The sequence below is a fragment of the Talaromyces atroroseus genome, assembly GCF_001907595.1.
Source record: "Talaromyces atroroseus strain IBT 11181 chromosome Unknown scaffold_2, whole genome shotgun sequence".
NCBI lineage: Eukaryota > Fungi > Ascomycota > Eurotiomycetes > Eurotiales > Trichocomaceae > Talaromyces > Talaromyces atroroseus.
Window position 1 is genome coordinate 1,680,365 of NW_017971434.1, and position 21,762 is coordinate 1,702,126.

At 48.7% G+C, this 21,762-nt stretch overlaps 8 protein-coding genes across 8 annotated transcripts; 4 read left to right on the forward strand and 4 right to left on the reverse strand.

Moving 5' to 3' along the window:
• Positions 1-1,460: 1,460 nt before the first annotated feature.
• On the forward strand, positions 1,461-6,166 carry UA08_02691 (hypothetical protein; the record flags this gene model as incomplete). The annotated part of the gene is made up of 3 exons (XM_020264761.1): positions 1,461-2,945; positions 3,004-3,048; positions 3,608-6,166. 3 exons carry the CDS (start codon positions 1,461-1,463, stop codon positions 6,164-6,166), a joined length of 4,089 nt encoding a protein of 1,362 aa, XP_020122593.1.
• A 271-nt stretch (positions 6,167-6,437) lies between these two features.
• UA08_02692 (hypothetical protein) lies at positions 6,438-7,513 on the reverse strand (the record flags this gene model as incomplete). The annotated part of the gene is made up of 2 exons (XM_020264762.1): positions 6,438-7,067; positions 7,151-7,513. 2 exons carry the CDS (start codon positions 7,511-7,513, stop codon positions 6,438-6,440), a joined length of 993 nt encoding a protein of 330 aa, XP_020122592.1.
• Positions 7,514-7,881: 368 nt separating this feature from the next.
• On the reverse strand, positions 7,882-9,637 carry UA08_02693 (hypothetical protein; the record flags this gene model as incomplete). The annotated part of the gene is made up of 4 exons (XM_020264763.1): positions 7,882-9,089; positions 9,148-9,334; positions 9,412-9,543; positions 9,605-9,637. 4 exons carry the CDS (start codon positions 9,635-9,637, stop codon positions 7,882-7,884), a joined length of 1,560 nt encoding a protein of 519 aa, XP_020122591.1.
• A 365-nt stretch (positions 9,638-10,002) lies between these two features.
• Positions 10,003-12,671, forward strand: UA08_02694 (hypothetical protein; the record flags this gene model as incomplete). Its single annotated transcript, XM_020264764.1, has 7 exons — positions 10,003-10,029; positions 10,087-10,331; positions 10,384-10,867; positions 11,165-11,270; positions 11,544-11,626; positions 11,684-12,360; positions 12,428-12,671. The coding sequence occupies 7 exons, from the start codon at positions 10,003-10,005 to the stop codon at positions 12,669-12,671; spliced, it is 1,866 nt and encodes a 621-aa protein (XP_020122590.1).
• A 580-nt stretch (positions 12,672-13,251) lies between these two features.
• UA08_02695 (hypothetical protein) lies at positions 13,252-15,446 on the reverse strand (the record flags this gene model as incomplete). Its single annotated transcript, XM_020264765.1, has 3 exons — positions 13,252-13,429; positions 13,494-14,836; positions 15,003-15,446. 3 exons carry the CDS (start codon positions 15,444-15,446, stop codon positions 13,252-13,254), a joined length of 1,965 nt encoding a protein of 654 aa, XP_020122589.1.
• Positions 15,447-16,325: 879 nt separating this feature from the next.
• On the forward strand, positions 16,326-17,645 carry UA08_02696 (hypothetical protein; the record flags this gene model as incomplete). The annotated part of the gene is made up of 2 exons (XM_020264766.1): positions 16,326-16,670; positions 16,743-17,645. 2 exons carry the CDS (start codon positions 16,326-16,328, stop codon positions 17,643-17,645), a joined length of 1,248 nt encoding a protein of 415 aa, XP_020122588.1.
• Positions 17,646-17,954: 309 nt separating this feature from the next.
• Positions 17,955-18,753, forward strand: UA08_02697 (hypothetical protein; the record flags this gene model as incomplete). The annotated part of the gene is made up of 2 exons (XM_020264767.1): positions 17,955-18,148; positions 18,201-18,753. The coding sequence occupies 2 exons, from the start codon at positions 17,955-17,957 to the stop codon at positions 18,751-18,753; spliced, it is 747 nt and encodes a 248-aa protein (XP_020122587.1).
• A 540-nt stretch (positions 18,754-19,293) lies between these two features.
• On the reverse strand, positions 19,294-21,340 carry UA08_02698 (hypothetical protein; the record flags this gene model as incomplete). The annotated part of the gene is made up of 6 exons (XM_020264768.1): positions 19,294-20,132; positions 20,194-20,263; positions 20,318-20,661; positions 20,722-20,789; positions 20,849-20,947; positions 21,018-21,340. 6 exons carry the CDS (start codon positions 21,338-21,340, stop codon positions 19,294-19,296), a joined length of 1,743 nt encoding a protein of 580 aa, XP_020122586.1.
• Between the last annotated feature and the right edge of the window lie 422 nt (positions 21,341-21,762).

The following is a 21,762-nucleotide window of genomic DNA, read 5'->3' on the forward strand; positions in this document are numbered from 1 at the left end:
ACCTGCTTATTTTTTTTCGCGGCGGAGTCGGCGCGGCACTTGGCGGGGCGGACCCGCTGGCTCCACTATCATTTTTTTCTATTTTATATCGGCCGATGGAGGTGGCGACCTGGCCAGCATATTTGCTGTATAATTACTGATTCTACATTCGATTCTTGATGTTCATATCTGATATACAGTGTATGATTTATATATATATATCATATAGTGTGTGCATCAAATACATTCAAAGGAATGGCGCCGGTGGCCTGATTCACTTTTCATCCACTGAATTCAATATCGAAGAACAGCAACTAGATGCAGTGCGACACCGTCTGATCTGCATGTCAGCAGATCAGACCGCTTTGTCGGTCTTCGGTGCGCCTGCTCCGTACAGCGATACACTATATTCCGTGGGCACTATGTCGTTGGGGGCGTCGCAGTTTAATCTATGAATTGGACTCTGAGATTGGGTGTAAGTTCCTCCGTCATGGAATGGCAGACTTGTAAGGCATCGGGCGCTATTTTTAGATAAAATACAGACTTTCAATGCTGTTCGATACAGAGGGGATTACAGACTCACAGACAGCTCGTATTACCTGATTCCTGTTATGAATTGCTATTATATACTATGTAGTATACGAAGGACACGTGATTGTCTCTATAAAGTCCAAATAAGCACCCATTCAGCCAAGAGAACAAAAATAACTGACAATTCTCTTTTCCTCTTCTCCTTGCTTACTGCAATAAACACGGATAAGGCGGTACGGAAGAGCACACAAATTACACAACAAAGGCTGGGCCTGGCCGACTCCACCAGCAGCACGTTTTTGAACCTTCTTTGCTGCTCCCCGGACTTACTCCTTTGGTCCTTCCGCCAGACTCTCTTTCTCCTGGGCCCATCGCGACAGGAACAACGCACGGCAAAAAAAAAAAGAAAAGTACTGCGCTGTTCACGCGCTACATCTATATTGTCTTTTTTGGGCGATCTCAGCCCGGCCCTATTACAAGCCCAGAGTACTACAAATTCTGCATCCTGCATAGATGCTAAGGATCCAGATCATCCGATAGCACAGCACTCCAGTCCCGATTCTCCGTCTCTCGCCCCACTCCAGTCAAGGGGTTTTTCTCCATCTGCGCAGCAGAAATTTACGCTTGCCTATTTGGGACATGCAAGAAGCAACGTGATACCTGTGCTTTTCCCCCCCTTCTCTGTTGACTCAGAGAACAGTTGGTTTGGTTATAACTAAACCCTCTTCCCCCCCTATATCTCCCACCTATCGTGATTATACTCATCCTTACTACGGAAGAAAAAAGAGAAAATATTGCTAGAGTTTGTCTTATTGCCCGCTCTGCTTTTTTTAATTTATTTTCTATTTCTGTTTTCGGAAATCGGCAAACTTGCCGACATATAGAATTGAAACACAGGACATCCGCACGGAGAATTGCACCACACACGTCGATAATATCTGTTTTGAATAATGTCTGCCGCAGTACATCCAGCGACTATTGATCTTCTAGAGAACGAATTGGCAAGGGCCAGAACTGCCCTACAGGAAGTCCAGCCACACCCGCTCCAGGTATTGACCCTAGACGATGTCACAACCGGGGCCCTGGCTGCTCACAAGCAAAACCTCATCAGTTACGACCATGACTTCTTCTCAGGCGCAAGCCGTCTCACGGCAAAGGAATTGGGCCTTGTCTCTGTCCAAGAAGTCCTTCCCTCGCCAGTAGAAGAATGTCCACCGCTACCCAAGTCTCCGACTAACATCGTTGATCTTCTGGCCAACAATGTTGTCTTGCATCACCTGGTGCCATTGCTCCCTATCTCCTCGTTGCTTGCTTTGGCGTCCGCCACCAAGACGACACGTTCCATTATCATGGAAACCCCATACGTTTTCAGGCATTTGGATTTGAGCACCTGCCGCGTAGCTCAGATTCCCGAAAGACTACCAATTGATGCCGGGAGTGAGCGCCGGACAAGTGAAAGAACGGATGAGTCGGTCACTGAAGACGAATTCTACGCTGCGCCGTTGCAAGGCATCTTCTCCCGCCTCGAGGGACAATCCCTTCTGGCAAGTGTCCGCACATTGGTGTTGGATGGCTTATCTGTTCCAGCTGATCTCATCGCCGACATCATCCTTACTGATCGATTCAACGTGAATATACTCTCGATCCGTGAATGCTCGCATCTCAATGAGCGGAAGTTGATGCAGACCTTGGAGTACGCCGTACGCCCTACTCGCCCGGAAGGAACTCCCAAAGTTAAGGGCATCTACTACTTCACTTCGAGAGGATCAACGGGCAATCAACCACGACACCGCCGAGGATCGTCTCGTCGTGAGTGGTGGCAGAGTTGTCTTGGTGGAGGACAAAATTCAACTAAAGAAGAGCCAGCTTCGACAGCTGAAACCGAGGACAAACATCTCAATGAGTGGTACAAGCCATCTGGTAACATCCTGACACGCAACATTGACGCTAGCTGGGCTCGGACACTGCAGAAATGCGAAGGTGTCATTGCCTTTGATACCATTTTATGTCGAGGTCCCAGGCACAATTCCGATCTTTACTGTTCGAGCAACAAAACCGAGCCCCGTCCAGAAGGCATACTTCTTCCACCAGCACTTGCGACTATTGCTTTAGGGCCCCGTGGCTGTGACGGCTGCCGAACATCGCCCGAGGGACCAGCAATTTGGGGCGAATCTCCAGATCACCATTTCCCTCTGCTCAACCCTCTCCCACTGCATGCATCCAGCATTCTTGACGCAAAACGTCCAGTTCCGAGAAACGAAACAGCTGTTATGATTGCACGTTGTGCGGACTGTGTACAGAGACGTTGGTGCCATCAATGCCATAAATGGTTCTGTTTTCAGTGCCTACCAAGCCCTGAGCAGGCTGTTACGCGTCTATCCCCGCATCAAACCGCCGTACGGAGACCCGGGGCTAGGGAACCATCACCAGTCAAGGTATGTTAGAGACGATCATATAAAATTTACGAGGCCATTGCTTACTTTCTCAATTCAGACGGGTCCAGGTGTCAGTAGAGACTGCTGGGAATGTGGACCAACTGTAAGTGCACCTGATAACTGCAATTTTGCCGGGCTCTCAAACTGATTCATCGCTTTAGTGCGCAAGCTGCAAGCTAGATCGCCAGCGCTCTTGCGGTAGTTGCTTTGGGGAATACTGTCTGAAGCACAATGACGGCTGCTCGTCCACCAGGGTTTGTCTCCCGTGTCGTTACTGGGCTTGAATGTATGCTAATGATCTATTGTTCAGTGCGATTGGTGCAATATGAGCTCTAGGCGTCTTGGTCGAGATCTCTACTAAGGCTCCAGGGCAGGATATCACGACTGAGGGAGTTGATCTTTCTCGTTACATGCTAATTACCATACTTATGACTTGCTTCTAATTCTAATTTATAATGGACCTTTTCCACTCTCAGAGCAGGAGGTATAATAACCAAAAGGTGGACCTGTGTTGATATTACCTGGGGAGACTGTCGGAATTATTTTACGAATCCCATTATTATTCTTTCGTCTTACAATTGCAGTAACACGCTGTAGAACTCAAGGCCGAATGTTATAGCAGTGTGATACATTGCGGGGCGATAAGCGATTAGATAAGATAGGAGAACCCGATTAGTGATGCAGCGAGAGTAGCTTCCAGAACAACCTACGTCAGCAACCAAGAGCTTTGTGAGCTGCTACGCCAAACCTGCAATTATTTTACTCCAAGCCATGTCTCATGTCCCACCGGTGCTCTTGAAGGCAAACTCGAGGACATGGCAGACACCAACAATACCGCGGTCAGCCCACTGAGATGGTCATCCCAACTTGCAGTTACCTCACCTTTGCGCACTCCGAAGCTACCAGGGGACAAAATTCTACTACCGCCGTCTGCCCTCGAACAACTTCTTGCTGCAGCGCCAGTTGTCGCGGTTGAGGGACCGAGTCATCGTCATAACCATGCGCACACATCTACCTTCGATCCCTTTAATCCATACACCTTTGCTGCCGAGACGCGAGCTCGAGCTTTCGACCCATCGTCAACAACTGCAGACATTCGACAGCCGCAGCTGCCGCATCCGCTTACTTTTCGACTTGTCAATCCGGTGAATGGAAGAGTCGTGTACGCCGGGATTCGAGAGTTTTCTGCCGAGGAGGGCCAAGTGAGTCTGAGCAGTTTTCTGCGCCACGCGCTCGGCATCGACGAATCAGAGCAAGGATGGAAAGAAGAAGAAGGAAAAGAAGAAGCAAATAATGCTGGTATCGACGGCGCGGAGGGAGGTAATAATCATAACAACATAGACAAAGAATTAGCGACTGTTACGATACATGCTCAACAGCTACCGAAGGGAACGTATGTGCGGCTTCGTCCTCTTGAAGCGGGGTATGATCCGGAAGACTGGAAAGCCTTACTGGAGCGCCACCTACGAGAGAATTTTACAACACTGACAGTTGGAGAACTTCTTACCGTTCCTGGAGGACGAAACAAGCGCTTTGAGTTCTTGATAGACAAGGTTGCTCCGCAGGGAAGTGGTATTTGTATTGTCGACACCGATCTAGAGGTGGACATTGAGCCTCTGAACGAAGAACAAGCGAGAGAGACGCTCAAGAAGCTTTCGCAAAAAGCCTCGCGCAAACCGGGCACTGAAAAGGGAAGTTCGCCTGGGGGGCCGATCGCGAAAGGTCAAAACATACAGGGCCGGGTCAGAAGAGGCGAATATGTAGATTACGAACTCCGTGCTTCGGATTTATCACAGGGGACGCTGCAATTAGAGTTGGAAGTTGCTGATGGAGTCGATCTTGATATCTTCGCCAGTCCTCTTTCACCGTATCAAAGAGCGTATCCGAGGAGCGATGAGTATGTATTCGGCGACATGTCCTCGAAGTCATATAAGGCACTCAAGCTACAATCATCTTTACCGGAACTGGCCGATGCGGAGAAGTTATATGTCTCTGTACATGCCTTTCTTCCTCCTGCAGAGACCAATGCAGATGTAGAAGACGAAACAGAAGCGCCACTTGAATATATCCTTCGTGTTTCCGAGAGCACACAGTCTGATGTTGATGTTGATGCTGATGCTGACAATGCCTCTGCAATGGAGCATGACCCTGGAGACGTTCAATGTAGGAACTGTCAACAATGGGTTCCGCAACGTACCTTGTTCCTACATGAGAATTTCTGTCTTAGAAACAATATTCTCTGTCCAAGGTGCAAAAACGTTTTTCAGAAATCTTCGACTGAATGGCAAAATCATTGGCATTGTGAACATGATGATTCTTACGGCAATGACATAACCAGCAAGGAGAAGCACGAGTTTGTCTCCCACAGAATACATCCCTGCTCCAATTGTGATTATGTCGCAACTAGCCTGCCGGCCCTGGGCCATCACCGAACAACCAGGTGTCCTGGCAAGCTGATTCTTTGCCAGTTCTGTCATTTGGTGGTTCCACAGCAAGGAGATTCCGATCCAGGTATGAATGACCCCGAAGTTCTACTCTCGGGCCTTGCACCGCATGAAATTGTAGATGGGGGTCGTACAACAGAGTGCCATTTGTGCAATAAGATTACTCGACTTCGCGATATGAAGACGCATCTACGCCATCACGATCTCGAACGTCTTTCACGGCCAGCGCCTCCAATATGCAGAAATATCAATTGTGGTCGAACACTTAAGGGCTCAAAACCGGGGAGTACCGATGCCTCACTGGGCTTGTGCAGTATATGCTTTGCCCCCTTATACACCGACGCGCATGATCCTGAGGGCAAAGCATTGAAGCGCCGCATTGAAAGGAGATATATGTCACAAATGCTCTCGGGCTGCGGCAAGCCCTGGTGTTGTAATCGATATTGCAAAACAGGCCATCAACGATCCTCTTCCTCACCTGCTGCTCCCTCGACTCTGCCCACTTCTTCAAAGGACATTCTCCAAGTCATAAGACCTCTGATGGATGCGATAAATACGAATCCTACTGTATCGTCATCATCATTAGAATTGCCTCCGTTCTACCTCTGTGCTGACGAGACAAGTCAGCAGCGACGGACGCTTGGGGAGATGATTGCTGCCGAGGGTGTTTACGACATTAGATGGTGTCTCGCAGCGCTGGAGTCCGCTGGAGGCGACTTTGAAAAGGCGAGAGATTGGCTGAGTGGATGGGCTCCGAAGAAGGATGAGATGCGCTAGCCACGATGCCCTTACGTTGATGTATAGAGAAGCCTACTTGCATTATATTATTATGACATCCGGATAGAATAGATACAGCATTTTTAATATATACCTATATCATGATTCATAGATATTCATTCACTGAATTGGATGTTTTTGTGTCTCCATTACTCCTACAGCATCAGCAAATCTATTATCATCTAACATATGTCTGTTATTGACAATCTGAATCCAAGACCATCTCCTCCTTTTAGTTCCAGCAGCTCTCCCGTGTCGATTAGGGGAGTGATCAGAAAGACCCCGTCTTCGCAGCCAATGTGCCACTACCCCTCGACGAGAAAATTCCCATAATTCCAAACACAATGTAAAACAGAGCCAGTGGATACGCGACCAAAAACCGCATACCACGCATTCGTCCCACGGCACAGAACATGCCAGAGCTACTATATGTACACCAGCCCACAGCGGCCGAAGTGAGCAGGTACCCGAACATGGTGTCCATGGGGAGTAGGACACCAATCAAACTGGTCAAGACGAGAGGTAAGAAGCAATATCCCAAGACACTCGCGGAGCGGGGGAACGTTAAAGTCGCGGAAAAATGGCCGCTGCCGATACCTCCTGCTGCCGATGAGCTTGGTACCGATGGCTTTTGGTGGGGATCGTAGTTGCCAGGATCAGCGGCATTCGGAATTGGCGATGATCCGGCATGGCTGTCTAGTGAGGGCGACATAAGGCTTAGGATGAGGTGAAGAGCTAAGGTGCCAAACACTGCGACGCCGTAGATGTAGCCGTAAAACACTTTGCCGGAGAAGAGGAGGAACGTGCCGTATAAGACTATGTAGAGAATTGCGCCGTACAGATCGCTATCATCCATTAAATGCTGGTCTATTTGTGCGAAAGGGTTAAGGACTGTGAGGGTCTATTTTTTTTATCAGAACCGCATGGTTAGGTTAGCTTGGGGTTATTGTATATATTTTGCCCTGAAGAAAGAACTGTACAGACCTTGGTCTGGATATGATCGAAATTCACACCCAACTCCTCCAACAAAGGAGGCTCTCCGTCATATCCCTCCGTGCCAAAAGCTGCCAACCACCCGGTCCTTAATCCACCTTGTTCTCCCATTCTGCCCGAGACAGATGGCCCTGCAGGGCCACTGCCGAAACCTGCTCCTCCTCCATACCCTCCAGCACTGCCGCCCACTGCGCTAGGGTAGGCCTGTGCTGGTTGGCCACCATACCCAACACCGTACGATGCCTGAGATGGCGTTGTATGGCCCGAGACTGTGTAGGAGGAGGGGTAGAATTGGAGGTTTTGTGGCGAGGACTGAGAGCCGTAGGATGGTTGTTGGGGGTAGTATTGGGCCATGATGGGCCGGCCTAGGTGTGTGCGCTGTTATCGACTTCAAACGATTGAACGGAAGAGCGCTGATGACTTGCAAGTTGAGTGTCTAAGTGAGGTTGAGGTTGCTGGCTGGAAGTGTATGTTTGACCAAGTTGAAGTTGGAGTTGTGGAGTAGACAGCTTGGCCGATTGGAAGCACCCGTGATTGGCTGTCTTTCGTCTACTTCACATCGGCAACAACAACCGTCGCATGCTCCAGTACTATGTGCTATCTATGGGATATATGAATAGAGTAGGAGATTTATGTTATTTGCCGCAACAAAATTGGATATTTATCAGCTCAGAACCATGTGTGCTAAAACGTTAGTGCTACAGAAACATATGCATGTATGTCTACAAGAAATTGATTCCAATCCCCAGCTGGAGACCTTTCCTTCCTTCCTCTCCTTTGCGCTGGAAGACAGGAAGAGAGAAGTTCAGCTCAAACCGAGCGACGGGATGCGCATATACCAGTCCAATACCAGCTGCTGTGCTGGGAAGCCCGTTACCAAGCTCACTTATGGTTGACGTGATTGCATCCTTAACTTGGTCATTGGTTTTCGGAGGTTCGTTGTTAGAAGTACGAAGAGAGAGCAGGCGGCCTGCGTTGACAAATGCTTGCAAGCGCAGTGGCGTATCACGGCCAACACGTGGCAGAGGAACAAAGAGGTTTGCGCTTCCTGCTGCATAAACATCGCCACCAACGGCATCACTGCTGTCGCGGGGACCAAGACCCGCCTGGCGGAAACCTCGAACGTCTGTGGGACCACCTAGCAAGAAGCGATCATTGATACGAGACGGCTGTGGTGGTGATTTCGGGTCGAGACTCAGAGGGTAGAGAAGACCAGCCCGCAGACCAGTCGTGAAGCTGACACCGCTTGGGCCTTTAATACCGGGAATGGGAATGGGAATGGCCCCTTGAGTTTCAAATTCCGATTTCCAGAATGAAACATCTCCTTTAAGTGGGCCCACTCCAGCAACCTCGTTGAGAGTTTTGGCGTATAACCCGCTAGATGGCAAAAGGGGGTGGTTCCTGCCATCATAAACCCAAGTGTGCGAAATGCTGCTTTTGACGCTGTCACCCGCATCGCCCCGAACAACCAGCGAAGCATCTGGCGACAACCCGGTGACTTGCCTCCAAAACCCGTTATACGTAAGTTCATGACGTTGACTTGCTTGAGTTTGCCACCGCAGCCTGGCCCATCCTCCCTTGAGGACTTCTTCATGGCTTGCCCAGGGCTTTTGTGTGGCACTGGCTATGGCTCCGACTTCCCAGCGGAAGTTCGGATCGCTCAAAACTGGGGCCTCAAATGCAGCCTGGTACGCAGACCTCGTCCGAGTACCCAAAGATGCATTCAAATTCAGCGTCTCGGCACCGCCGAATATGTTCCGCCACAACAAGTTCCCGTAAGCGGAGCCTTCGGCATTACCCAAGTCAGTTCCGGTTTTCAGTAGAATCCTTGACTTCTCTCGAACAGACAGATAAACGTCAAGGTCGGTGGGCAAGGCATTTGGATCTGTTGGTTTGTCCAGGAAAATCGAAATGGGTTCGTGGAAGACATCTAGAGCGGTGTATAGTTAGTTACAAGCTTCATCGATATATGTGACAGTTCAACCTACCAAAGCGGCTAAGTTTGTCTGCTCCTTGAGATACTTTCTGCAGAGCTTCCGACAGCGTGTAAGGTCTTGTTTGATTGGCACTGAGGATTGGATTGAAGATGCGTTCCAAGAAGCCTTTCCGAGTATGATTCGCGTTGAGTATCTGTATGCGGGAAATAGTGACTGGCAACGTCGAGTTTTCGTCGATCTGGAGCGGAAGCACAGGGAGTTAGACAGAACGGAGCTTCATCAACCAACCGCTTAGGGTGATATTGGTATATGTACCGCTTCCGCAAGTCGAGCTTGCGCTTTTTGGTAGATGGCATTAATTCGCTCATTCATAGCTTGCTGTTGCTCCTCCAATAATTTCGGATCGGCGGGTTGCTGTAGCCGGTTGAAGATCTGATCATTGTCGCGCTTCAAGTCAGTAGATGTCACATTTATATGTAAGCAGAAGATGCTGGCCTGGAGCTCTTACATCCTCATCATCGCTCGTGAGTGAGGAAGCCATTTTGGCGGCTCAATGGGTGCGATCCAAGAGTGTTTTGCGTTTCTGCCGGCGAGCGGAACATCGACGAAACGTACAGTACACACGTGATGGCCCGTGCGTGGACGGTTGCACTTTCCCAGTTGCCGCCTGCCGGATTGGGACGACCGAAGACCGTCCAGGCACCGTCTTTTCGTGTCTCTCTCTCTCTGTCTATGCTTCTCACGGTTTCATAACCCAAACTTCGCCTGCGATATTATTGCATAGAGATAGACGCACATAGGTTCCCTACGTGCAAGACTCGCCAGCAGTCTAGTTCTCGGCTTACCTGGCTCCCTCTCCCCCTCAACTTGCCCACACCACCGCGCTTTTCCCGAAGAGCGATCAGGATGGCTACCAGGGCTGCACATAAGCGAGTAAGTCCTCATTACAAAGAATCTTAAACTTCAGCTCACAACTCTAACTTCATCTAGCTCACTCGCGAGTATCAAAACATCCAAAAGAACCCGCCTCCGTTTATCGTGGCACACCCATCAGAGACCAACATATTAGAGTCAGGATCCCTCGCCACCAAACATGCAGAAGATATACTAATAAGCCGAGTCGTGCAGGTGGCATTACATATTGACCGGACCGCCGAAAACTCCCTACGAAAATGGCCAATACTGGGGTACTTTGATCTTCCCACCGGAATACCCTTTCGCGCCACCGGCTATTCGTATGCACACACCTAGCGGTAGATTCCAGCCATCTACGAGATTATGTCTCAGTATTAGTGACTTTCATCCAAAGTCTTTTAACCCAGCGTGGGAGGTGTCGACAATTCTTATCGGTCTGCTGAGCTTCATGACCAGCGAGGAAATGACCACGGGCAGCGTTAGTGCCTCAGACAGTGAACGCAGGCTTTTCGCCGCACGTTCACGCTGGTGGAACTCTACAGGCGGAGGATCGCAATCCAATATCCCTGCTGGCGTTACGACCTCCAGCAGGGGAATCAACAATATTAAGGCTGGCGATGGCGGCCTTAAATTTCGGACCGAGTGGCCAGAATTAGATGAAGAGAATTGGAAATGGATAAAGGACAATCGTATCGACGCAGCAACTGGGCATATCATTCCTGACCCCAATTCTTTAACATCAAACAACTGCTCGCCCGAGACCTCGGCCTTTCGTCGACGTCCTATTGGAAGCGGTCCGCGACTGGGCGCCGTGATGGGAGGCGGTCAAGTGGCGAGAGAAGCAGGCCAAGGCTGGGTTCGTCGACACAAGTTCTGGGTTGGACTGGCCGTGATTTTTGGATATGCTCTTATATCGAGGCTATATCAAGATATACAGGGCTCATAAGTCCATTTTCAGGGGCGAAGAGTCGTTTCGCTCTGCCTCACATGGTTGAACACCTCTTGAGCAGCTCTATTCACCAAATTTTCTGTACTTGAAGGGGACAGAATCAATGTTATGTTTTTCATAGATTCTTATTTTTGTGTATTACCACGTTATTCCCAGACCTTCGCCTGGTATTGTCATTTTCTACTTAATAATTTATTCATGCAGTCGATACTCTCAGACTTCCAAGACAAAGAATATCCAGAAACCGCGGCATTATGCACAAACAGTGATTTTGTTCCTATGATTTACTTAAGTCGAACCACCATCCAAAGTATCTTCATATATTTCACTATATTTATTGATTACATATGCAGAGTTGACACTCGGACCCGCCGAGCGTCATCCATTGCGCCGGCGGGCCGGGAATTTTCCTTTGCGCTCCGCGGAAGGCGAAAAAAAAATCATAGATCAAGACAACAACAGCATACATATCAATTGTAGGCCAAAATCATCACACGCGATTGCGCAAACCGTTTTCTCTGCCTGACTTGTACAAGACCCCTTTTTTTTTTTCTTTGCAAATATATTCGTTTTTGATTCACAGCAGCAATGGGTTGGTTTTGGGCAGATTCTCAGCGGCCGGCCGCTATGCCTGCTACCACGCCTTCAACAGCAGCAGCGCCTCCAGTGAGTTCTTGTCATCACCAGAAATCAATTTAAGCGTCGTGCTAATTTAGAATAAAGCCTGCATGCCCAATGCATCAGAAGGATTCTGCATCTCAAGTACCCAGCACATTGGAAGCATCGCAACCAAGCGCGTGCCCCGTGAAAAGGTCACCTAATTCACCGTTCTACACGCCGCCCCCATCACAGCCACAGCAGCAGTCATCTTCAGAGAACCAAATATCGAATGCCGAGTCATCCTCGTCGAGTAATAAATCAAGGATAAACCCACTTAACTATATGTTCTCCTTCATTTCACAAGAACGCGCCCCAAGTCAGACAGTCGATTTGCCCGTTGATCGTGAAATCTCCTCTATTCCACGCGCTGACGGAGCCGGAGGGAACTGGGAATACCCGTCGCCGCAGCAGATGTATAATGCGATGCTTCGAAAGGGATATACTGACACGCCACAAGACGCGGTGGAGTCGATGGTCGCGGTGCACAATTTTCTGAATGAAGGCGCTTGGGCCGAGATAGTCGAATGGGAGCAGATATTCTCAAAAGGCTTGGGTAGTGGCTGGGAAAAGTGTAAGCGTGGCAATGAGAATCTTGCGATTGAGTTGGCCAAGGAACGGATCAGAAACAATCTGGACGAAGAGCAACCCTCTCTCGTACGATTTCAGGGACGCCCACAGGATTTGAGTCCAAGGGCTAGGATAATGCAAGCTCTGGGATGGCTGTATCCGGCTAAGTTTGGGTGAGTCAACTATCATTTTTCTACTATGCAGCAAAGAAGTTGGTATATAGTAACATCCATCCTGCAGAACCGAACCACCCTTTGATCGACATGATTGGTACGTGTCTCGACAAACACCCTCCGGCACGAAAGAAGTCCGCTATGTGATTGATTACTATTCCGGGCCGCCTGAGCCAACCGGTGAACCCGTGTTCTTCTTGGACATCCGTCCAGCTGTAGACACGCCCACAGCGGCCGTTGAGCGGCTGATGAGATGGGGAGGAGATGTCTGGTGGCGAGCTAGCGGTGGCCAGGCACGAGAGAATAAATAAGTCAGCAGCTCCATGCAATTGGATTGGCTCTTCTCCCATTTAGAGAGAGTTGTGTCGATCTATATTAATATCGACGCTTTCCTCGAAAAGCAACAACAACAACAACAACATTGTACTACCACGGTCACGATCAGTCAACTCGTGACAAAAGGATGAATGAGTCTTGCATATCCCGGATTCAACGGCGTTCTCCAATTTAATCGCGTATATGTTTACAGGCACTGATAATGATTATTCGGGCTATGTTTTCTTTTCTTTTTTTTTTTTTTGCCTTTCTGTCTGTATTATTTGATTACAATATCTCCTTTCTAACTTTTCATGTATGATATTTTGAACAAAAATGCTTTTGTTAAGTACGTATTAATATGGTTGGTGGATTGGATGTATAACTAACTATCACTAAGATTTGGTTTACCTAACAAGAATCATACCTCGGTATATATCCACAAACCAAAGAGATGAGTCCAGTCCGAAAAAGGCATTCGATCGTGAATATTGTAGCAGCCATCTACATCATACTCTAATATTACATGTATGTACTAATGTACTTTACGTACGCATGTGCGTAGGGTGTTCTATTCTAAATGTTGGGTGCCAGCATATCGTACTTTACGCACATTTCCACACCTTCCAGAGTGGCCTGAAGGAATGTGCGTGCTTCGAGACCTACCCAGACTCGAAGCATTGAAGTATTGCCGCCACGCACTGATCGGAATAGTGTTGAGCCTGAGCCAAGTTGACGGAGAATCGGGAGGGCACTGCATCGAGGTCATTAGCTGTGCAACTAAAACGATGAGTATATTGTACATGTGCACTACATACCTCTTGAACAAATCAAGATTCGGATCTAGACTCCTTCCGATTCCCTCCAACAATAAAATCGATATAACGACATTGACAAAGTCACCTTCAAGGCGCACATGATGTTCTCGCACCATTTGGAGCACCTGACTCAAAACATCGCCAATCTTGATATTGCCTAAAGCAAACGTCCGTGATTTGACGCCTAGCACGAGGTGCTGCATTTTTAATGCAAATATTTCAGCATCAATTACTGCTTCTGGTTGTCGGCAGCGTTCGACCATCAAATGGCCCGCTTTATATCCATCAAACTCGGCAACTGCACGGAACAAGTCTAAGAAATTGCGTCGGTTTTTATCGTTTAGTTGTGTTACAAGCCCTGTGTCGATAAATAGCAGTTGAGGTCGGTAACCCTCTTGATCTAATCTATCAAGCGCTGCCTTCCAGGCGTCCCGATCTTCCATGTGAGGCCGTAAGCGTCGTAGCACGTGTTCGTTGACATCTAGTTCTGCGGACGATGTGGCTTCGAGTGCCCGCGTTGGAGCATGAAGAGAGATATCAAGTTCACTGGGTTTGTAAAAACGAACCATAATGTTTCCCGGATGAAGGTCAGCATGGACGAAGTTGTCAATGAGCAACATACGCAGAAAAGCGTCAAGTCCCTCGTCTGCAATTTCCTTCTGGTAAACACCGCCTCCTTTCTCGAGGAACACAGACAATGGGATGCCTTGTGCGAATTCCTCAACAAGGACTTCTCTCGTAGTATATTCTGAATATGGATATGGAAACCAGGCTGTAGTGCGTGATTTGAAATGGTCTCTAAAAATTGCCAGATTAGCTCCTTCTATTCGCAGATCAAGTTGTAATTTCATCATTTCCCCAAATTGCTGTACTTCGCCAGGCAGGGACAGCCACTGCATGGTTGGAATGATGTTGATAATTTGAGCGAAAATGTTCATGATGTTCAAGTCTCTCTTCACAATAAGATCTACTTTCGGATGGAGGACCTTGACAGCAACATAAGAAGAAGGCACTCGCTGAGGCGAGCTCTTGACGAGAACATCGACATTCTTTCGTACTCTGGCGGCCAAGTCTTTAGGCATATCTCGCATTTCGTCTGCATATTGGGCGGCTAGGTCCGGCTTTAATTTGGCCTTGTACACCTGCGCAATGGCGCCAACGCCAAGAGGTTCTTCTTGAAATTCTTCGAATATCTCGTCAAATGGAAGGCCCTTAAAAGCCCTGCGTAGTATCTTTTTCGTGGCTTTCAACGAATGCGCCGGCGCATGGGAGTGGAGAGACGACAGTCGAGCACATAGCTCCGGAGGGAAAATGTCTGTTCGGGAGGCAGCCCATTGACCCAGCTAGCCGACCCCAGTCAGCAGGAAAGCGACAATAAGAAAAGGGAATGGCGGGTACCTTTATGAAAGCTGGACCGGCCCTTTCCATTGATTTCACCAGGAAATCAAACCACCATAAAGTCCCCCAACGTTGGTTATTGCGGTCAGGATTTCGCCTGCCGATCCATACCACCGGGACAGATATCAAGACAGGAAGGAAAATGACGGTCAAATGGAGAAATCTGAAGCCCGTTGCAATTGGTTCGTAGACGTAGGAATAGAGAAATATGCATATCTGTTGCTTAAATCGAGTGTAGCCGCCTACATCGGCGGACACTGTTTTGCGCAGCTCTTGCCGCGAGGCCCGTAGCATTTGCTTTTCCGCAGTCTCATCTTCGCTGGTCTTTTCTGCCAACTCCATGAACGCCGCGGGGCCCAATGCGGCGGCAAAGAGCACAGAGCCCAGGATCGGAGCTCTGGCTCTGGATCTCCTGGCCAAGTTGCTCCATTGTTGGAATCGGGGACCTTGCGATCGAGGTCGAGGGGCAGAGAAAGTGCGCAGTGGTGGAGGTGCGGCGAGTTGGGTAGCTCCGCGCCGAAGACAGAAACGGCGGAACAAATCGACCACTCTCATGGTTTGATGCCAAAGTGGAGAGGACGATTGCAGGCCATAGATCGAAGGCAGAGCATGGCGGTGGTGCTGGATGAGGTTTTGCCCGTCTGAGTTGCTCGCAGAACGAAACACATACGGTTGTCATCGCGAGGTCATGGCGGAGCCCCACATGAAGTGGGATAATCCCGCTGCTGATTGGTTGGCACACCACACTAGCTTAGCTTGTATATTACATAACAGCCAGCCTCTCACGTGACTAACTAGTTAACTAGTAATGAGGTGGTTAACTGACGAGTTATGCAGTCCAGTGCCGATGCTGGTTTTGGTGCTGAAGCAGCCACGATAGGCGAGGCTGCCAAAACAAGGAGGAATGATTATGATTTGCTAAGAGCAGTTGATTCCCGATGCGGTTAGATCCCTGGCACGGGACCTGGCACGGGACTAGCGGATTAGTGCAGGATTAATGCAGGATTAATGCTCAGTGTTGCGTGCACTACACGCAGATCATCTGATCTGGGCTACAACATCGAACAAGTATAGTTACGTACCTCGCTCCTGCATAGCCCGGGCTGACTGGCTGCTGGTGAAATGCCAAGCAGCAGGATTGATAAGCTAAGCTTTGCAACGAGCGCGCATTCCACGCCCACAATTCCCACCGCTTCCGGCAATGCTGTGCCGCGCCCGGAAGGTCGGATGCCAGCCATGATTACTAAAGACTACGCGAGCAGCCTTGGCCCAGTTAACTCACCATGACTTATGGCTGACTAGTTACGAGCAGTATTTGCTGCTCCTTTTTCCTTGAGTCACTCGCTGCCTGGTCCCCAACGCCCTGAAGAAATGGTAAACCTCTATGCCAATATCGATACAGAGGATCTCGGCGGAACGATCTAACCTCCCAAAATGGCTTGGGCTGACAATCTCGAAGCAGATGTTAAGCTCCAGCCCAGCAGTCCCCGACCACGGCATGTTTTGCTGTTGCTGGTGCTAGCATCCATCCTCGGTACCATTGTATTTTATCTGGCTCTGGGAGTTCTTTTACTTTGCTATTCTTCAGATGCTTCTCCGCTACTGGCCGTCATCACCACAAGCTCGCGGTTGAATGACCAGTGGAGTTATTGGTCGCCCTTTTACGCTGTCTCGAAGAGTAGCATTGCGCTTTTTGAAAAACCCAAAGGTCTCAACGTTGTCGCTGTCGTGAGCTATAGGAGTCTCGAGCGGACCTCCGTTTTGGACTGTTATCTTCAGGTAAGCTCTTTCCTTCTGACCGTGTATAGCCATGCATGACGCGCATGATCTAAAGGTTGTTCGTCGTTTTAGAGAAATCTCGTCGAGAATGGCGGTCTATTAGACGAGGTTGTGTTCATTCCGGAGACCGCCGAGCCGATGCATCTCGAATGGCTTGACGAGACGGTGAATAAATCGGACTCTTATTCCATCCAGCCTTCTTGGCAGGAACTGCCCTTTTTGAACAATGACGGCGAAAGTAATAAGAGCCATCATCTATATGTTAAAATCGACGGAGACGTGGTATATATCGAGGATAATGTGATCCCAACAATTGTCAATACGAAACTGCAGCATCCAAAAATGACCCTGGTATCTGCCAATGTTATTCACCAACCAGCAGTCGCGAAATTCCACCGACGGCCTGGGGTAGTTGTGCCCCAGCTGTTTGATTTTGACTCATGGACAGCAAGCACTTCATATGAACAGGACAATCAGCGTGAACCGACTCTGCTGTATTGGAAAAACGTGCTTACAATGCAATGGCAGGGATGGTTGCGCCGTGCGGGCAGACTTCCAGGGTCGGCTGATGCTTTTTCAACACCAGCAGCATCGGCATCGCTACTAGGTGACACTGAAAGATATGCCTGGGTAGCCCAGGCCCAACAACATAACTCATTCCTACATCATCTCGAGCGCGGGGATATGGATTTGCAACGATACAAGTTCCCGCTGTGGATAAATCCACCGGAAGAGGTCTCCGGTGCATTTGTTTGCGCTACTAGAGCCGATATGACTGCTTTGATGACTACAAGCGAGAAGGATGGTAGCAACTTGTCGACGCAGTTGCTGAAGAAACATACGATAATTGATGGTAAGGGAGTCGTATCGCATTATGACGGCATAGCGGGCTTGGACGGATTGGATTCGACCAATGTGCTTGGTCGGTATCGAAGCTATGCTGAGGAGAATGTCTGTCCGAAGCGGGACAGCTGAGTCTTTGTCATGATATTCTATGATATGAAAAATCTTTGTTTGTCTGTGTGTTCTATTTAGCGTGCGTGAAATATCCAAAATGACTTTTTGTTTCACTCGTTGACTTTTTTTTTTATGCCCACCTAACTTGGTTAGTCAACTTAGCGTACGATAGCTATCCGCACTAACCGCAACAAGTAAATAGCGGGGACTCAAATACTCCTAAAAGTTAACCAACTCCGCATTCTCATTTCTAAGCCCTTTCTTTTTTTTTTTTTTTTTTTTTTTTTTTTTTTTTCTTACTCTCTGAACAACAGATACCAAGCCAAAATGTCGATATTAAAACAACCACCTCCCAATGAAGCAGACGTTATCTTCAATCGCGCAAATATAGCCCTCGCCCGGAGTCAACGACTTGTCGCATCATGGCTTCCGGCCAAGACCGAGGAGGAAACATCGGCTAGCCGAGAGGGCAAGACCGAAGACGAGGATGATGACAAAATATTCACGGCCGTTCCTGAACGGTATGTCTTTCTTATAGAACCTTTTCAGAGTGTGATACTAACCGGTCTGTAGACTAGGTCTTGGGGCACCGATACCCGCAAAACCGGGCTTTGCGGCAGATGGAAGTTTGACGAATAGCAATAATAATATAAAATTGAATGATAAATTACGACAGCGATTGCTAGGCAAGAATGCGAAGAAATTCCTACAGCAGCAGCAACAACAACAACAAAGGCAGGCCAACAAATCCGGGACGTCTTCAGCACCGGGTGAGAATGCAGTCGGACATAATGATGATGACGACGACGAAGATGAAGAAGAAGGAAGAACATCGCTTGGAAAAAGCAGAAAACCCAACAGCAAGAAACGGAAGATAAAATCTACGGATGCGGAGATGGTGCCTGATGAAGATAATAATAACAACAACCACGACGCCGAAATAAACAGTGCCAACGGTGCGAATGACGTCGACGATGAGAATGGGGATATCAAACAAATACCAACAGTGGTTCCTGTCCCTTCTTCTTCATCCAGCTCGAAACGAAAGAAAGCTGCAACAGGCAGCTATTTGGATGAATTGTTAGATAGAAAGAAGAAGAAAAAGAAGAAAGCGGCGAATGAGTAGCTAAAGGATGAATGAGAAAAGCTCATCTCTGCCGTTACGGATTAAAGGATCCCATATACATTGCGTCTAGAAATTCACATTACTGCTCACATAGAGAAAAGTGCGTACAATATGAATCTTACAATATTTTGTTATCAATATAATAATATAGTTGAAAAAAAGACGAACAGGAATAGGTCAAGACCATCATATACTTCAAAAAGAAAACAAAAATCGATTCCTCGAATGGAAGAATGTGTGGTGAGGGAACAAAATAGAACAAAAAACAAGGGATGGACTTATGTATGTTATTGTACACACTGGACAAACGAAAAAAAAAAAAAAAAAAACTCCCTCCATTCGCCTTACAGTGACTAGATCATGGGTATAAAGGTGATTGTTGTTATATAAGTCAAGAGTGAGGTTGTCGAGGATTTTGAAATTTGTCGTTGGTATTAAGTTGTGTAATGTTTATGCGAGTAGGACGGGAAATAGACCAAAATGCGACGCAGGATATGCAACAAATGGTTCCAGAGTTATAAAAGAAAGAAAGTAGTCGTCCTATTGAACTCGTTTCCGTTTGCGGTCCTCGGTGATGGGATCGTCTTCCTCGGGCCGTTCGCTAGTATCAGTAGGATTGAGAAGTGAGTGCACATTGCTAGCCATACTGGATCGACGTGTAGCTGGCAGAGAAGTGTCATAACGTGTGAATCTGGAGGCGCCAGAAGCAGACCACGCAGGATCAACGCTTAGGTGTTGATGTGAAGATGAAGATGAAAGTGGTGGTGGACCTGATTCAGGAGGGCCTAGAGGCGGTGTGGCATGTCGCGATATGTGGTTCCGTCGCCTTGACCCACTGAGCTCGTACTGTGCTAAGACCTCGCGAACTTGCTGATCGCTTGACGCAGGGATTCGATGTGGAGAAGACGGCCACGGCCCAGATGAGTTGCCGGCTGTATTTCCAAAGGGCGATATCCCGCTTGGCGGCCACCCGTGCTGGCGGATATCTGCGGAAGTATGTCGACGGGCAAGCATACTTGAATCAGATGGTGAGGTAGCTGTGGACAATGGCGGAGGCAGTGGAGGTTGCTGCTGAGGAGGAAGTGGCGGCCGATTGTAACCTGGAGAAGAATGACCGGTGCCAATAGAACCGTAACGACGGGGTGAAGCAGCTAGATGTTGAGAAATATGAGTTCTCAGAGCATTTGGCTTGGAGGTATCTGCCAGTGAAGGACGGCGGCTGTCATCCTGAGGCATCTGACGTGGAGAAAGAGGCGGGCCAGCTTCCGCTACGTTCGCGTAGAACGGCTGTTGTCGACTAGACAGAAGACTTTCATGAGGAGTCTCCAGAGCACGTGTGCTATCTAGATGCCGTTCAATCTCCTGTTGTAGCTCCGAAACTAGTGACGCAGTTAGCTATTATTGACCCTTCGGGGAAAACAATGAAACGGGCCGCATTACCATCGCGATATAGAGTACTGTCACGATCTTGATGCATGGTAACAAGGACTTGAGAAATGGAATTTGTCCACTAGATGGAATACATTAGTCAATATCCTTCCAGATGATGAGTCGACCACCTTACCTGATGGCATTTGACAAGGCATTCTGCCAGCGCCTGACACCGAGAGCTCAATATGTAGTTGGTCTCTTCCCACCGCAACATGCGATTTTGCATCTCATACATCGAGTGCTCCAAATTCAAGATGCGCATGTCGCCCGTATCGGGTATGGGCTCAGCTGGAGTTCCCGGTTGCGATAGTCCCGGCTTGTTGTTCGAGAAGGAATCCCGGTGGATAAGAGTATGTCGGGATGCTCGCCGTTTGATCTCTCGGAGACCAACCAAATCGCCTCTTTTGAAGTTCCCATTGCCGTGTTTGAATTCCCAGAGCGCTGAGTCAGGCGAGCTCGTATGAAAGACATCGCTTACTACTAACGGTCAGAATGCTTGTTACATTTCGTATATTCTGAAACAAAGACGATCCTCACCTTTGTGAAATCCGTACATGTTTAATTGTCGCACAAACGACGAGATGTTGGTGTGTTTGAAGTATTGCCTAGCAGAGAGTAAGAAGGGCGATTCTTTCCTTGACGGATGCATTTGTTTCGCACTTACGACAAGACCTTAGAGAAATCGGAGGTGGGGGACATGACAAAGCTTTCGTTCGAAGTGGACCATGAGATCAGATGCTGGATGCTCGGATCTTCAAGCATGCTTTGAGTAATCACCAAAAGTCAACATGGAACCGAGTATACCAACTACACCCAAAAAAACGCGAGCTTACTTGTATAGCTTATGTATAAATGCCGTCTGGACTACCTTTGGTTGCTGCGCCGCGGCGGCTGCTCCTAGCGATTGACCCGGACCTGAACTATTCGCGTGACTTGTGTTGGGACCGTCTGACGAACCGTTTGCATTGGGTACGCTGGAGTCGCCATCTGAGTGGGTTGAAACCGACGTCGCCGGCACGGCACTTGTCACCTCCATGGGATCACCGCGATGAGCTTCAGCAGCCGGCACGGAGGAATTCAGCACAGGAATGTTCCGCTGTCTGTCGCCTGGGACGGAGAAGGGGCTTCTCGAGGGGAGCTCGGCGACTCTGTTCATGGCGACGCAGAGAATTGGGATTCAGAGTCGCGAAAAGAGTAGCCGGTATTATGGCAGCAGCTTCTTCGGATTCTCCGTCTTAGGAGTCGTGCGAATCGCCCCGGTTCTCAGCGCAGTGCAAAGTGTGCCGTCGCGCTGCTCGCCAATCGTGTTCGTAAACGTGCGTCGCGAATGGGCTGCAAGACTCACGGCCAACAGAGCTCGGCGGGTGCAAACATGGTGATGACACAATATCAATCAAACGGTTGGGTGTCACGAGCAAACAGCGAGAGTGATAACAAGCCGGCGGAGACTGGATGGATATACAGACGACGTTATACAAGGCAGTTGGATTGAGTCTTCAGGGCAACGCAAACGAAGGGGGATGAAAAAGGGAGTTGCGGGGGAGCGAGTCCGGCGCCGGGGGTTTTCCTCGTGCCGTA